The sequence below is a fragment of the Pteropus alecto genome, unplaced genomic scaffold, assembly GCF_000325575.1.
Source record: "Pteropus alecto unplaced genomic scaffold, ASM32557v1 scaffold50, whole genome shotgun sequence".
Taxonomy (NCBI): Eukaryota; Metazoa; Chordata; class Mammalia; order Chiroptera; family Pteropodidae; genus Pteropus; species Pteropus alecto.
In genome coordinates, this window is record NW_006431918.1 from 16938989 (window position 1) to 16953779 (window position 14791).

The 14791-nt window shown below is 39.2% G+C and overlaps 1 protein-coding gene across 1 annotated transcript in view; it reads left to right on the top strand.

Moving 5' to 3' along the window:
* MFAP3L (microfibril associated protein 3 like) overlaps positions 1-14791 on the top strand; it is a 38472-nt gene that overhangs the window by 17876 nt on the left and 5805 nt on the right. Inside the window, exon 2 of the mRNA XM_006906320.3 lies at positions 3284-3709. Within this exon, the coding sequence (XP_006906382.1) occupies positions 3415-3709 (295 nt within the window). The 5' untranslated portion in view covers positions 3284-3414. The remainder of the gene's footprint in view (positions 1-3283; positions 3710-14791) is intronic.

Consider the following 14791-nt stretch of genomic DNA (forward strand, 5'->3'; position numbering starts at 1 on the left):
GCTGACCACTGGCCTTCCCGGGGCAGGAAGGCGCTCTGGTCTAGGACAGAGTGTGAAAAGCCTATGGCACTAAAAAAAAACTTTTGTCTTTCCCACTGAACGAACCTATGGCCTGAGGCTGATTTTTCAGCCCCTGGTACCTCTTCAGTTTTATTGTCTACAGAATTGGAATCATAATTTATGCCTTGAAAGAGAGATTCATTCAGCAATTCAAGTATCAGGGACAACTTCAGACACTGCAAATACAAAGGTAAATGAGGCAGTAAATGACTACAGTATGGTCAGTGTGGTATTGGCATAAGGATAGACATAAACATTCATGGAACAGAATAAAGAGCTTAGAAATAGACTCATTGTTTTTGACAGGAAGGCAAAATAATCTGTTGGAGAAAGGACAGTCTTCTTACAAACCATGCTGAAACCACTGGATATCCATATTGGGGGAGAAAAATGAACCTCAATCCATACCTCATGCCATAAACAAAAATAACTGGAATGGATCAATTTAAAAACTACAGCCAGAAAGGAACATGAGGGAACTTTTGGTGGTGATGGAAGTATTCTATATCTTGTTGATTATGGCAGTTACATGAGTGTATAAATTAGTCAAAACCCATTAAAACATATACTTAAAATGGGTATTTTGTTTGTAAATTATACCACAGTAAAGTCGATTTTTAAAAGGAAACCATATTCTGTCACTCCCTTGTTTAAAATTTCCCCTTGACTGTCAGATAAAAATCTAAGCTTTTTACTCTGCTTTGCAAAGCCCTAGGTCCTCTGGGCCTGTCTACTTCTCTGACCCATCCTGTAGCACTCTGTTGCTTTTAATGTTTCTTCTTCCTGAAATGCTCTCCTCCCAGGTTTAGGCATGGCAGATTCCTAAAGAGCCCCAGCTCAGGGGCCACCTCCTCAGTGAAGTTTTTCAGGATTGCCTAACTCATCACTCAGGTGCATCATAGTGTGTTTTTCAAAGCATGCATCATTAGCTGAAATTCTTATTTGTGTGGTATTTGTTTGCTTTTCCCCATTAGTATGTAACCTCTAAGTAATGGGAAAGACCTGTCTTCTCTACTCTTCTGTCTCTAGGACCTAGAATAGTGCCTGCCTAATATTAGATTCTGTGTTGTAGAATGGTTATAGGGATTGGATTGGGAACTGGGGAAATATTGGAGGCAGGCAGATCGTGTACATGGCTACCATATCATTTCAGCTAAGAATATAGGGTGGCCTGAACTGAGGCTCACTCAGAGGAGATGGAAAGGATGGAATAATCCAAACAACATTTAAGAGGTGGAATCAATAACATAGAGTTACTGATGTTCTGAGGGTATGAGGGCAATTGTCAAATGGAAGATCGATACCCATGCAAACCTGCCAGATGGTGCTGCCCAGAACTGAAATAAGAGATCTAGGAAATGCAGCATATTTAGCAGATACGATGAGTTTAGTTTGGGAATGTTAATTTTGAGTTATCTTCAGAACAAACATTCTGGCAAAGATGTCTAGTGGACAGTTAGTAATATGAGTCTAAACCTCAGGAAAGGGTCAGGACTAAGGACATAGATTTGAGAGTTATTAGGTTGGAGGTGGTAATAAAGGCATGGGAATGGAACCATAAGAAGAGCTGCAGGTCAAAAGAGAAGAGGGCCAATGATGGAACTCCAGGGGTTCACTAACGTTTAAGGACTAAGAAAAAGAGAAACTAGTAAAGAATAATGGGAGCAGTTAGGAGAAGCAGAGTGTGGGAACCATGGAAAGAGAAAGTTTTGAGAAAGAATAGTTAAGAGTGGCAGTTGCCACAGAGATTTGGCAAGAGAAAGACTCAAAATTTGGCAACTAGGAGTGACTGGTGACTTGAGCAAGAGCTGTTTCAATAAAGAACAGGCAAAACACAGAATGGAATAATTTGAAGTACATGGCAGGGGAAGACTTTAGGATAAAATGCAAGATTCTTTTTAAAAGGCGGGGAAATGGGAATTCATACCTGCAAATCTTAGTAGGAGAAAGGTGATTTTTGAGAAAGATAAAAAATATCACTGAGCTAAGGTGCTTGATTTGAAAGCTGAAGATGTTTATAACATTGTGAAAAGCAAATACTGAACCAACCAAGCCCTGATAACCAGATTGCCAAATGTCACCAAAAGCCCAGCTAGCATTGGGGACGATTCCTTTATTTTGGCAATAACATGGTCGTATGATTCTCTCCAGTAGTGCTCCAGCCTCCTGGGTGTAGGAACTAGGACAAGTGATTGGCTTGATCACAACTGTATACTGGCAGTGTTGTGGCTGAGAATAAGGGGTGAGGATATTGGGTCTAGACTGAGAGAATTGGAGCATGCAGTTTGGGGTGGGGGTGGGGTGGAGAAGGAGATACAGACCTAGAAAAATAGAAGGGCTAGAAAGTCTAGTGAGAGGAGTAAGAGATCTGAAGGAATGGTAGGGTACAGTAAAAGAGGGTTATTTAGAACTTCAAAATGTCTCGGAACTTTAGAATTTAGAATTTGGAGAGACGAAAGGTCTAGAATGTGGCCATATGATTTGTGGATGAAATAGACGATAGCGATGCAGGTGAAGGTTAGATCTTTGGACATGGAAGTACAGCCACCCGCAATGTCACCCCATACATAACTGATATTGCCCAGCCTCTGGAAGGCAGATGATCGAAACCAGGGCATTCTGTGAGTGATCAGGAGACAGTAGATAACAATTACATGAAGCAGAGAGAGCTGGATGGCCTGGAGCTCAAAGGAGTGCGGGTAGATGCATGAAAGCGGAGGGAAGGAGTGACCCGGAAGCTGTAATGCAGAGTTAGGAGAATGCCAGACTGATTCTGGTGGAGCTCTTCCCAATGCTGGCAGAGCTGTGACCACTGAAATAAACAGGAAGTCATGTTCACAGGAAGATATGAGGTTAAGGAACACCCCAGGTGAACAATCAGGTCACCCACGTTGAACTCAGGTGATAGTGTAGAAAGTGATTTGTCATACCGAAGGAAAGAAGCCTGAATCAGTTTTTTAACTCTCCAAAGTAATGTCATATAAATTTAACATAAGATATATATTATTGTTCCTACAAGAGCTATATGTTTCAATAGCAAAAATAACAAAATTATTTATGATTTTTGTGAAAAATATAATTTAATATTTGGAACATGTTCTGAATTTGTGTGTTGTTTAAAAATTATGTGGGTTTGTATTTTAGCTGGGTTTCTAACGTTTTATAAATAATGTATTTAAAGTGTAGATGCTAATATTTATGTATGTACATTTTTTTTTAACAGGTTCTTAACCAAGAACCAGCTCTATGGATCCAAGACAAGTTTGTCCCCCGGCCAGCTCTGAACAGCGTGTTGTCCGATAGACAATTCCATTGGCAAACCATCTCTGTTGCCTTACAGAGCAAGCAAAGAAGATGGATCGATTGAAGAGCCATCTGCCTGTGTGCTTTCTACCTTCTGTGCCCTTTTTAATTCTAGTATCCACTCTAGCGACCGCTAAGAGTGTGACTAACAGCACTTTAAATGGCACTGACACGGTCTTGGGCTCTGTGCCCGTAATCATTGCCAGAACTGACCATATCATAGTCAAGGAAGGGAACAGTGCCTTGATTAATTGTAGTGTTTATGGCATCCCTAACCCACAGTTCAAGTGGTATAATTCCATTGGCAAGCTGCTGAAAGACGACGACGGTGAGGAGCGAGGAACAGGTAGGCTTGAAACTTGTGTCAACTGTCATAAAACAGAAACATGGAATATGGAGCCGGCACCCTGACCGTTAGTTGTTCTTATTCAGGTCATTTAAAGATCTCATTTTGTCATCTTCTTCTGAGGCAAGAGAGTAAAATATATATCCTTAAGGATTCAAAGCAGTAATTAATTCATTTTTTTTTCACTCTTTGGCTCAGAAGAAAAAGAGCAAACATTAAAGTCTTTTGAAAGGCCTCTTGGCATGTTGTACTTTAATGCATACAAATTTTATAGGGACGCGCGTAAAATGGATTTTCCCATAAGTATATGTTCCATTTATAAAGGAGTTTTATTTCATTTCACTTAACTGGCTCAAAGAAACAATGTAGCACTTGTTTATCATTAAATGTCAGTTTAATCCATGGACTGTGGATTTAAAGACCACACTTCTGAAGAGAAGTCTCTGTGCAAACTTTCAGCCACCAACCAGAGATCATTCTGTGTTCCTGGAGACTAGGCTGAAATTTCTAGACTGTCTGTTGCAGCTGAGGCCAAGAGGGAGGGAGAAAGAAATAGCAAGAAATAACATGTGGCAATAGGGGAATGCTTGATTTTTAATGAATGAGTTTCTGGCCAAGAAGTGTGAATCACCTACTTAAGTACCAAGTTTGCTTCAGGAAAAAATTCAACCAGAGAGAGGATTGATTGCGTCATTGGGAATCAGTACATTTCTTGTCTTAGATGTGAGAAGTAATATCTGAAAACCCAAGCCTAATCTGACTGACCAGATAGAATTAATGTATTTTCCTAAGTATTTACTGTGAGATGAAGTAGGGGATTGGGGAGCTGGGGAGTAAAAAGACCACTGTTCTGAAGTAGCAACTTACTAGTTTCTGTCCCCCTTTCATTCATATTGTGCTTCCCATTCCACAGCCCTTTAATCAATGAACAATCTCCAGAAGAGTTTCTACTCTAAGAAAGCCTACATTTTAAAATCCCTTCCCCTTGTTTTATCTTAATTGTTCTGAAAAAGAATAGAAGCTATCGCTTTATGTCTTCTTAGGAGCTGAATGAGTAGGGTTTTCTTGCAATTACAACCTTCTGGTTCACAGCTGTGCCCCCAATAGCTAAGGCTGCTAGAAGTCTAACTCCCTGGGATCAGGGTTTCACTGTCATGCTCTCACTTCCATTGCCTTTGGTTAGCCATTCAAGGAAGTACAGTATAATAAAGCTTCTTTCCTTTAATGAAAATATTATATATTATGTGTGTTTGTTTAACCTAGAAGAGTGGAACTCTTTCCTTACCAAATAAAATGATGGCACCACAGAATTTTTAAATTAGAAGGAACCTCCAAGACAATGTAGTCCGAATTCTTCTTTTACTCAGATTTTCCCAAGGTCCTGTTCCTATTAAGTGGATGTGACTAGAACCCTCACTACTAACAATGGAGAGATGAAACAACATCACCCCTAGCCCACAGTTGGTTTCCATTCCTAGAGTTCCTTCCTCCCGGGCTACAAGTGAAAAGGAAGTGACATCACACTTGTAAAGGAGGCAGTAACCATGGTAACACACACGCACTCAGGTCCCTGTAATTCATCAGGTCTTTCTGCAGGGCTGGGCCACTTCTAGCCATATCCAGGTGACTGAATTGAGGAGAGCAAGGACGCAGACCTGAATCTGCCTTTCACATGGACCCTGGAGCAAAGGTTATCCCCAGGCATTAAAGAGTTGGGACTGATGCACTAAAGCCCTGAGTTCGAGAAAGGAAAAGAATCATGGGAACAGCATGGAGTTAGGGCGTGAATTTCAGTCGCACATCTTGAGTGCCGTCCTGAAGTAGTAGTACCTTACTGCTTCAAAGGGATCATATGATGTCTTAATTGAAAAGGTCTTTGTAACTATGAACCCAGTCTTGGCAAGCAGACTCTGTATCTTGCCTTCTTTATCTGTGCATTGGGAAGTTGAACTGGATGGGAGTTTTATTCAGCTCAATATTCTTTTGTTTTGTGGGTGCTCAGGTGGTCTATAGTAGCAGCCTGTCAGTGACTCCTGAACCAATAGTAGCCAGTCGAAAGCCTTTGGCACAGCAAACTGTTCCATTAGAACTCAGCACTGTCATGTCTGTAGCAGCAGCTTTGCTGATATATCAGTTAGCTGTTTTTAAATCTCATAAGGAAGATGCACTGTATATTTTTTAAAAGAACTCATAATACTAGTACTTGATGTTCCAACTCAGCTTTTGTAATTACAATGCATAATTATAGTAATTTCAGAACATAAGTAACACGGGGTAATATTCAAAACATCGTACCTAACAACCAAGCAAAATATAGGAAATAGTAGAAATGAGACTATTCATCATAAAATATTAGAATTTTAGTCCAAGAATGGCCTATTAGAGGACCCATAGCCTATAACCCTTCATTTCTAATGAAGAAAATGACTGTATTATAGCATGGACATAGATTGCAGTTTTCAGGATGATAGGCTAGAAGTTTAAATGGAACAGTATTTCATTTTTAATTCAACAAAAAGGTAATTGAATATAGTATGAAAAATGATGTTAATATCCGAGAACATTGCTCAGATTCAGTAGACTACTGTTAAAACCAAACTAACAAAAAGAATGTAATTTTCATTAACAAACAACCACTACCATCGATTAAGCCCCTGTACCAAGTTACATATAATTTTTCTAATCCTTACATTAAGCATGATGGTCAGGTATTATTAATCCTCATGTTTATAGATGAAAAACCAGGTAAATGGAGAGGATATTACACAACCAGAGTGTAGCCAAGCTGGTATTTATTCTCCCTCTCTGCCCAACCAGCATCTGCTTATCCTTCGGGTCTCAGTAGGAGAAAAATGTTGGAGTGTCTAACCCAGACTGAGCAAATGAGAGAAGCCCTCCTGGGCGGAAAAGGCGTTTATAGCCGCCACCATCACAGTTCAACAGTGTTAGGATGTGTGCTGTAACATGTGTCTATGTGGTATGCACACACAGATGTATTCAAAATCATCTGGTGAGTTACTGCAGGGGCACACTACCCTTTACTTTGTGATTAGCCTGGAAAGGAACAATTTCATTTCTTGTTTATGCTGAAAAAGTGAGATAGCTATTATTCACGCCAGCCCCGCTGGTCCTGGAGAGAATGGGGGGCTATTTCCTGTCATTGGCGGGGGCAGCAGCTGCTTTGCTTTCCTTCCCTGGTGCTTGTCACTTCAGTTCCACAGGCTCGGGGGAGACCAATGTGTAATCTATTTCTGGAGAAAGCCTTTTTTTGGTCATTCACCAAAGGACATGTTTGGGGTGTCCACCAACCATGTTACAAAAATAACTCAGAATTCAAATAACATGAATAACCACAAATGGCCATGAAATGTGCTGTTTTTAATTTTCCTTTTGCAAGAGCTGAGTAGAAATGCATAGTTGTTAGAAAGTATTAAGAAAAAGTCCCAGTTATTTCAAGTTCTAATTATCGAGTATATTTTTTGCTACGGCTTCTTACTCTGACTTTAAACCATTTAAATACACATTAGCACCTTTATCAGATGATAAATAACAAGCATTTCAAGAAAATCAGCTGTTAATAGACCTTTGCAAACATGTATGGCTTGTTAGCAATTAAGTTTAAAATCTTCCTTAAAGAAAAGTTTTAGACTTTTCTGTAGATTTGTTTTCAGTCGTCCTGAAGCATTCTGTCACCATAAATAATTATCTTTGAAAATAAACAGGCACAGAGTTCACTGAGCTGAACTGCACAAAGATCACAATTATCACAACAGCTACTCTCACTTTGTGAAATTCATCATTACAAATTTGGCGTTTAGTTTATATCACTCTGTTGTTTTTATCTCTCTACTTTTCAGATTTTTTAAAATAGACTATGAATTGTCTTTTTATTACTTTTGCAAGGGACAACAACAAACTGTACCAGCCAAGTTTTAACACTGTTGTGTATCACCTACCTACTTATTATATATGTGGAAAGAGTTCATTTTCCACAGCATTAAATATAAATTATCCATGGCCTCTAAGATCAGCATGAAGTAGTATGTTAACTTATGAAAACATCATACCGAATTCCTCTTTTAGTACATTAAATATTTGAGATAAAATCAACTTATCAAAAGGCATTAAACAAAATACATGTAATTATGAATATATTATTGGAAATTCAGAAGAAGCTCATGATAGTCTTTCTTTGAGCAAGTTTCTCAACTTTTCTGAGCCACAGTTTTCCTATCTGTAAAATAGAGATAATTCTTTTAACTACCAGGTGAGGTTGTAAGTCTTAAATAAACTATTGTGTATTAAATGCTTATAGTATAGTATCTAACACATACTAAGCTGTCACTACATGGCAACTGCTGTGATTGGTAATGTCGTCCTATATCGTCTCAAGCATAGATTCCAAGTATTTAAATCTCTGTTTAATAATACAGTGTGTTTTGTAAAGAAAGGAAATCATTTTCTGGATAGTTTCTTATTCTCTATCTCAATTTCTCAACCATTTAAAAAAAAAAAAAACATTTGATAAACACACACAAAAATCATATCCCTTAAATGTTATTTGAAATTTCAAAATAATGTTGTGACTGCTAGGATAACAAGTTTGGGATCCTCTTTACCACCAGAGGCTTCCCCTTTCCTAGCACATCGCTTTCGTGTACAAAGGGCCCACTGATATCCACTATGCTTCTGTCTCTGAAAAAGCAGTATATGTGGAAATTACAAAGTATATTATGCATAGGATGACCTTTATATTTGCCTAACCCAGTGATTCTCAGCTAAGGTCTATTTTTCCCCTAGGGTATATTTGGCAAAGTCTGGAGAATTTGGTTGTCATTACTGGGGTTGGGGGGTGGGGCAGTGAGGAAGGGGGAGAATATGCTCCTGGCATCTAGCAGTTAGAAGCCAGGGATGCTCTTAAACGTCCTACGGAATAGACCCCTATGAAGAATGATCCAGCGAACAATGCCAGTAGTTCTCAGGTTTAGAAACCCTAGTCTAACCCAAAGAAGCACTCCTCAGCTTACTAAAGAATCATTGCAAAGTAGATCGTTAAGTCAGTTGTTGAACTTATAATGTATTTTTCCATAAAGTGGCTTAATTTATGGTACTTTATTTTTCAAATGAAGTTATATTAAAGGCCAACCTGGTAACTAACCACCATTTATAGTGTTTCTTTGATGAGTTGTGTTCCATTTGGATGCTTCAGTCTTAGCCATTAAAAAACCCTCCCAGAACCACCTCAGATAAGAATGACAGCTGAGATTCTCAGAATGGAAGCTATTTATATGAACCCAGTGTAAGGTGCTCTTGTCTTGGAAGACCACCTACAGCTACTGTCAGCAAAGACTATTACTAGTCCACATGGAATTACATGGAATTAAGAGTGCTTGGCACTTTTGAAAAAATTGTGATTACTAGATTAAATTAGCTGGAGTGTCAGATGTTTCCTTTACCAGGAGATGAAAAGACAGTAGGTTCTTTTCAGATACTTTTCAAACTTCTTTTAAACAGAGCAGAAGTGCAGGCTCTCAGCCGCACTGTCCTGCCATCCCACCTTCCTTAGCTGAAAGCTGAGCCAAGCCTGTATTATCCCGGGCTACCTTGGAAGCACATGATCTAGGAAATAGCTTGTTAGAGCTGTCCTAGTACTCTTGAAGAGGTCCCTTGGGTGGTTTGGGGAGAGAGAGCACAAGAGCCCTTGCAGCTTGCAGTGTTTATAACCTGACTCTGCAGCCACTTCAAAGAGATGCCATCTACTGCAGAAGCTCTGTAACAGGTGCAGCTATGCAGTGCTAAATTTATTTTCAATTATGTCTTGTAAAAAAAAAAAAAAAAACATGGATCTCTTCAGTAGCCTATATTTCACATATTGGAAAATAAGCGCCACCTTTATAGCCACAAACCCATACGTGCATTTTGTTCTTCTTTGAAGATCGTCAATTCAATGTAATACTCATTCAAATGAATGTCGTATTTCATTTATGTTTGCATAAATGTTCACTGGCACTCTTCATCACCTGAAAATTTTTATTTAAGTTGGTTTAGGAAAATAACTGAAAATAACCTACTTGTTTTGGCAGATTGAACTTTCCTCCTTGAAATGCATGAGTGTGTGGAGCTTTAGAGCCTAAGTATCTAAATGGGGTTGTGAACAGTTTTAATCTTCTTATAACACTCGCTGGGAATATAGACAAACCACACCCCAGTTTCTTTACACAGCCACAGAAAGGTATCTCAAAGGCAAAAGAAGTCCTTCTCTTCAAATAAGTGAACTGAGGGAAATTAGTGTTTGGGTATCAGGTTAATTTTTAATTCTCCATGATCCTCGGGAAAAGCTGAAAAGCTTTAGGGTTTCAGTAGACATGGTGTTCGGGGAAAGGCTGTAATTACCGTATCTTTGTAGGTTGTGCTCTCACTTCCCTTATGATTCTTCAGTCCCAGAAAGTGTTAATGCAGCTCATTTCTCTACAGCAATAATTGGTCAGAAGTTGTTTGTATGAGCCACGGTTCTGATCTGGTGCCATGTATTGGTTTCACATTGAGTCACAAAAATCCATATACCATAGGATTTCTTGACCTTTACAGGTTTAACTGTAGCCATACAATGCTGTTGCTCCACTTCTCTAATTGCTGGGCGGTCTACCTGACACTATCCTACCCACACGATGTAGTGCTGTCTTGAGCGACTTCCCCCTCCGTGTGTGCATGTCCCATGATGAGCACAGTGGTACCAGGCCATCCACCTTCCGGGATGGGACTGAGGTTATGGCTTCTTTCAGAGGATGTTGGCAGGGGAGGAAAGCTCTAGAGCTATATCCATGGAGAGAAAAAACTATTCCGGAAAGAAATTTTTTTCATTACCTTGATTTTCTTACATTCATTAATATTTTTATAGTCTATGTAGACTTGCCTGACTTGAAGAATTTCACAAAGTCTAAAAGTCAGTCATAAATGACATTCATTTTAAATTTTGAGATTTGTCCAAATCAACCTTCCAAAGTTTTAATGTACCCAACTCCCACCTGCGGTGTGTGCGGGGCGGGGGGGTCCCTTTCTCCATTCTCTCAGATTCGCAATACCCACCCCCTCTTTTATTTGGCACTCTGAAAGGTGAAAAAGTTATGTTTTTAAAAATTAATCTCTTTAAATTTAATTACAATTTAATCATTAGTGCTTTTGTATACTTAGACACCATTTGCATTTCTTTTTTCTGTTTTATCCATTCATACCTTTTCCCCATTTTTTTCCTTTTGGGTTATTTGTTTTGATTTGTAGAAGTTCTTTATGTTTTATCGATATTAAGCATTTGTCTGTCAAATATTCTAGAATCTCTCATTTGTTTTTACTTTAGTATGACTCATAGTGTAAAAAAAGTTTAATTTCGGAGTAGTCAATCCATCAAGGTTTTCCTTTACAGTTTCTAGGAGTCCTGAAATGCCTTCCTATTCCAAGGTTATAAAAATGTTTTAACATCCTCTGTTTTATACTTTCAGTTTTACGTTTAGATCATCAGAGTATTTGGAATTTATAATTTATATTTACATGTCACATAAAGTCTGAATTTAACTCTATTTTCTTTCAAATGAATAGTCGATTGTCTCAAAATTCTTTCCTCAATGACTTGAAATGACATCTTCCTTCTTTATTAAATTCTCACACTTCCCGGCATCTGCTACTGGACTTTCAGGTTCTCTCCACTGATTTAATCAGGGATCAGAGAAGGCTTTCTCAGGGAATAAGGTGAGGTGCAAAGGTGGCGTCTTGATTGGGCTAATAATGTGGGAGGTAGGGGGCTTGGAGTGGTCAGGGAGGAGAGCTTTCCAGGAGGTCCTGAGGCACCTTGAGGTATGAAACAGGCAGGTCCGTCAGGGGGCAAGTCCTGTGAAATGAGAGGCTCCTGTTCTCCCACCGGGATAAATAGGTTAAGCTCTTGAACATTCTGACCCCGCCTTCCTCTGAAGCCCTGTCTCTGCCCTAGCCCTTCTTGATTTTAAAAATGGTTTGATGGCTGCAGCAGCATTCAGTGGGTTCCCTCCTTTGCTCATATGCTCCCCCTAACACATCATCCCCCTCTGACCTTAAAAGTCCTTTCTTTTTACTTCAATTCCTCTTCCTGCCTGCACCACCCCGTCCCGCCCTGGAGAGTACCTTGCACACCTTTCTAGGAAGCCCGTCCCCCACTGCCCTGCGCCAGTGCGTTTGCCACATGACCCCTAGTTGTTTGTTGGAGTCTGAGTCCTTCTTTGGGCTGGATGGTTTTCGTAGTCAGGGATCATCTCTGTATTTGCACGGTCTAGTGTGGAACCTGGCATATAGACAATTTATTCAATAATATTTGTTGACTGAATGCATGAACAAGATTAAAAAAAGATCACTGCCCTTCTAAAAATGTCAGCTTTGTTGTGCAGCGTAGCACACACTGCAGTACAGCTAAGCAATAACATCTGTTAGCTTTTCTCTTTGCAAAAGAGAGACTCTCATCACAACACTTCTATTCACGCATGGGAGATTTTCACGTGTGATTCTTGTGCCTGGAGTATCTTGAGGAAGACTGTGACAGATTCCTGGGCAAACTCTAGTCTCTAGTAGGGATGCAGCAGCAGCCCTCCTCCTGCTGCGTGTGTCAGTGTTTTAGCCTGAAGCTTTCAGGTGTGTGTCACCTTATAGGACCAGAGTAAGAAGAGAGGGAGTGGGGGGGAGGGCACTCCGAAGGGGGAGCCATAATCTGAGCAAGGCACAGGACCCAAGTGAACTGCCATCGAGAGCGTTAGGGAAATGTTTAACACATGACCCTTTGTGTCATATTCAAAACGGAATGGTTAAACACCTGCCTCTCTCATTTCACCAAAAACATTGCATGTAGAACTAACTTGGCATTACCTGCTGACATTTTAGGTTTTTATTTGTGCTGAAGTGATGTAGCTTAAGGAAAACACATCATTTTGACATTCCTACTCAATTACAGCATAAAATATATGGGAATAGCGCTGTGTGTACCCACTTCATGTGCGCAGCACTGAAGGTTTCCTGTGACAGTCACTGTGGGAGTTTTTATTTAACTCTCTGACTGCTGAAGCCAGGACCCTTCTGGAATGAGTCTCTGGGTCGGGTATTTATAGACTAAGGTGAATGATGACATACAGCACAGAAAATGTTCTGAAGATGATTCCAGGTGGCCAGGTACCATGTGGAGATTCTTTATGATCCTGGCCCAAAGCTGATGTGGGAGGACCCCCGGAATGGAATTTGTGCCATCTTCATTGTTTTCAGGCTGCATATGCTAGTAGAATATGCAGACATTTTTATCCCTTATCAAAGGTCAAGCTGAGGCTGAGAGGAAATATTTAGTTTCTGAGAAGGAATGAATGTATCAACCTTTGTAAAAGAAGCAAACAATATAGGTGTACATCTCCCTGAGGTCAGAATCTTTGTTCTCCCGACATTATAGTCCTTGGATGTGTGTGTGCGTGTGTGTGTGTGTGTGTGTGTGCGCGCGCGCGCGCACGGATGCAAAGACTTGCTTTGAGATATGATAATAGAATGTTTAATCCAGGTCACATAATCATTTTCCCATATAATACCTGCAAGGGAGCCTTAGTATCATTAATATTACTTTAATCCATAAAATAAATATGATATTTGTTTCAAGAGGAATCTAGCAAAGGACTGAAAACAAGAGATGTCTTGGTGTCCTTGTCTTAGAGTGGAAACAGGAAATTCCTGGCAGAGAGAGATGTGATCTCAATTATTTAACTAGGGTATTGATGCTTAGACTATAGGTGACAACCTAAGTGTTTTACATGATAACATTCATTTTTGTTGTAGTTTATAGCTAAGCAAATATAGTCACTTTACAGATATACAGTTGGGCTTCAGACTTCAAGGACAAACTAAATAATGATTGGATAAAGTATATAAAAGATGTTAGTCTAAAGACCTGCTGTCCTGGTCTGAGAAGTAAAATATGCTCCTAAGTAAGATTTATCTGCTGAACATCTTACAGTTTTCTCCTAAACAAGCCACGAGTGTCACCTAATAAGGTTGTGTTTGATTCCAAACTATGCCTCTTTTCACAATGAGACAAGAAACTAATGAAATGTCTAAGCTTTAATCTGAATTGAATTGCTTGGGTCCAGGATAGATAAAAACATGTCAATGGGCAATTACAAATATGCCTAAAATAACTGTACAATTCGAATTCAGAAATATTTTTAGTCAGTAGAGGAAAGCATTGGTATGTTGTAACTAATATGTATTTTTTCTGTAACAATTAGAATACAATTTATCACTAAAATAATTACATAGTTTTGAGGAGAAGACTGAATGACCATCAGATGCCTGCCTTCTTAGTTTACTGTTCTTTGTTGCTTTTGTTCTTCTACACCCAGGTTCAGACTACTCTATCCTTGTATTTATAGATAATTCTTCCGTAAGAGGAATAGCAGTGGGGAGGTTAGGAGATGAATAAATTGATCCTAATCATTCCCGTATAAATAACCTCACCTTCTCACCCTCTTCCACCTTATTTCCTATTATATTTTCCAACAAAGGAAGGAAAGTAAACATGAGAAACTTCTACGAGTACAGTCTATAATTCTCTAGAAACCCAAAACCTTCCATATCTATAATAAGCTTTCAATAGTCTGTAATTCTCTGGAAACCCAATTCCTTCCATATCTATAATAAGCTTTCAATCAACTAGAGATTTTTCCCTGTGCCTGCTATAGTCTACTTTTATGAAACATGCAGATTTTAAGAAAATAAATTGATAATTTTCCTTGCTTCTGATTATTATACATTTGGATAAATCTACATCTGGAGCATCAAAATTCAGGTTCAGGAAATGAAAGGTATATAAGGCTTGCCTCTGCCCCACGGGAATGAGAAAATTCCACAGACTAGGTTCTAGGTTTGCTAATTCATGCACATTCACAGAGACTGAAAATTCACTAGATTTTACAAACCAGTGTTTTCTACTCTTGGAGAAAATACACTGGCTGAATTGTTTTGAAAGAGGAAGGAAGGAAAGAAGGAAGGAAGGAAGGAAGGAAGGAAGGAAGGAAGGAAGGAAGGAAGGAA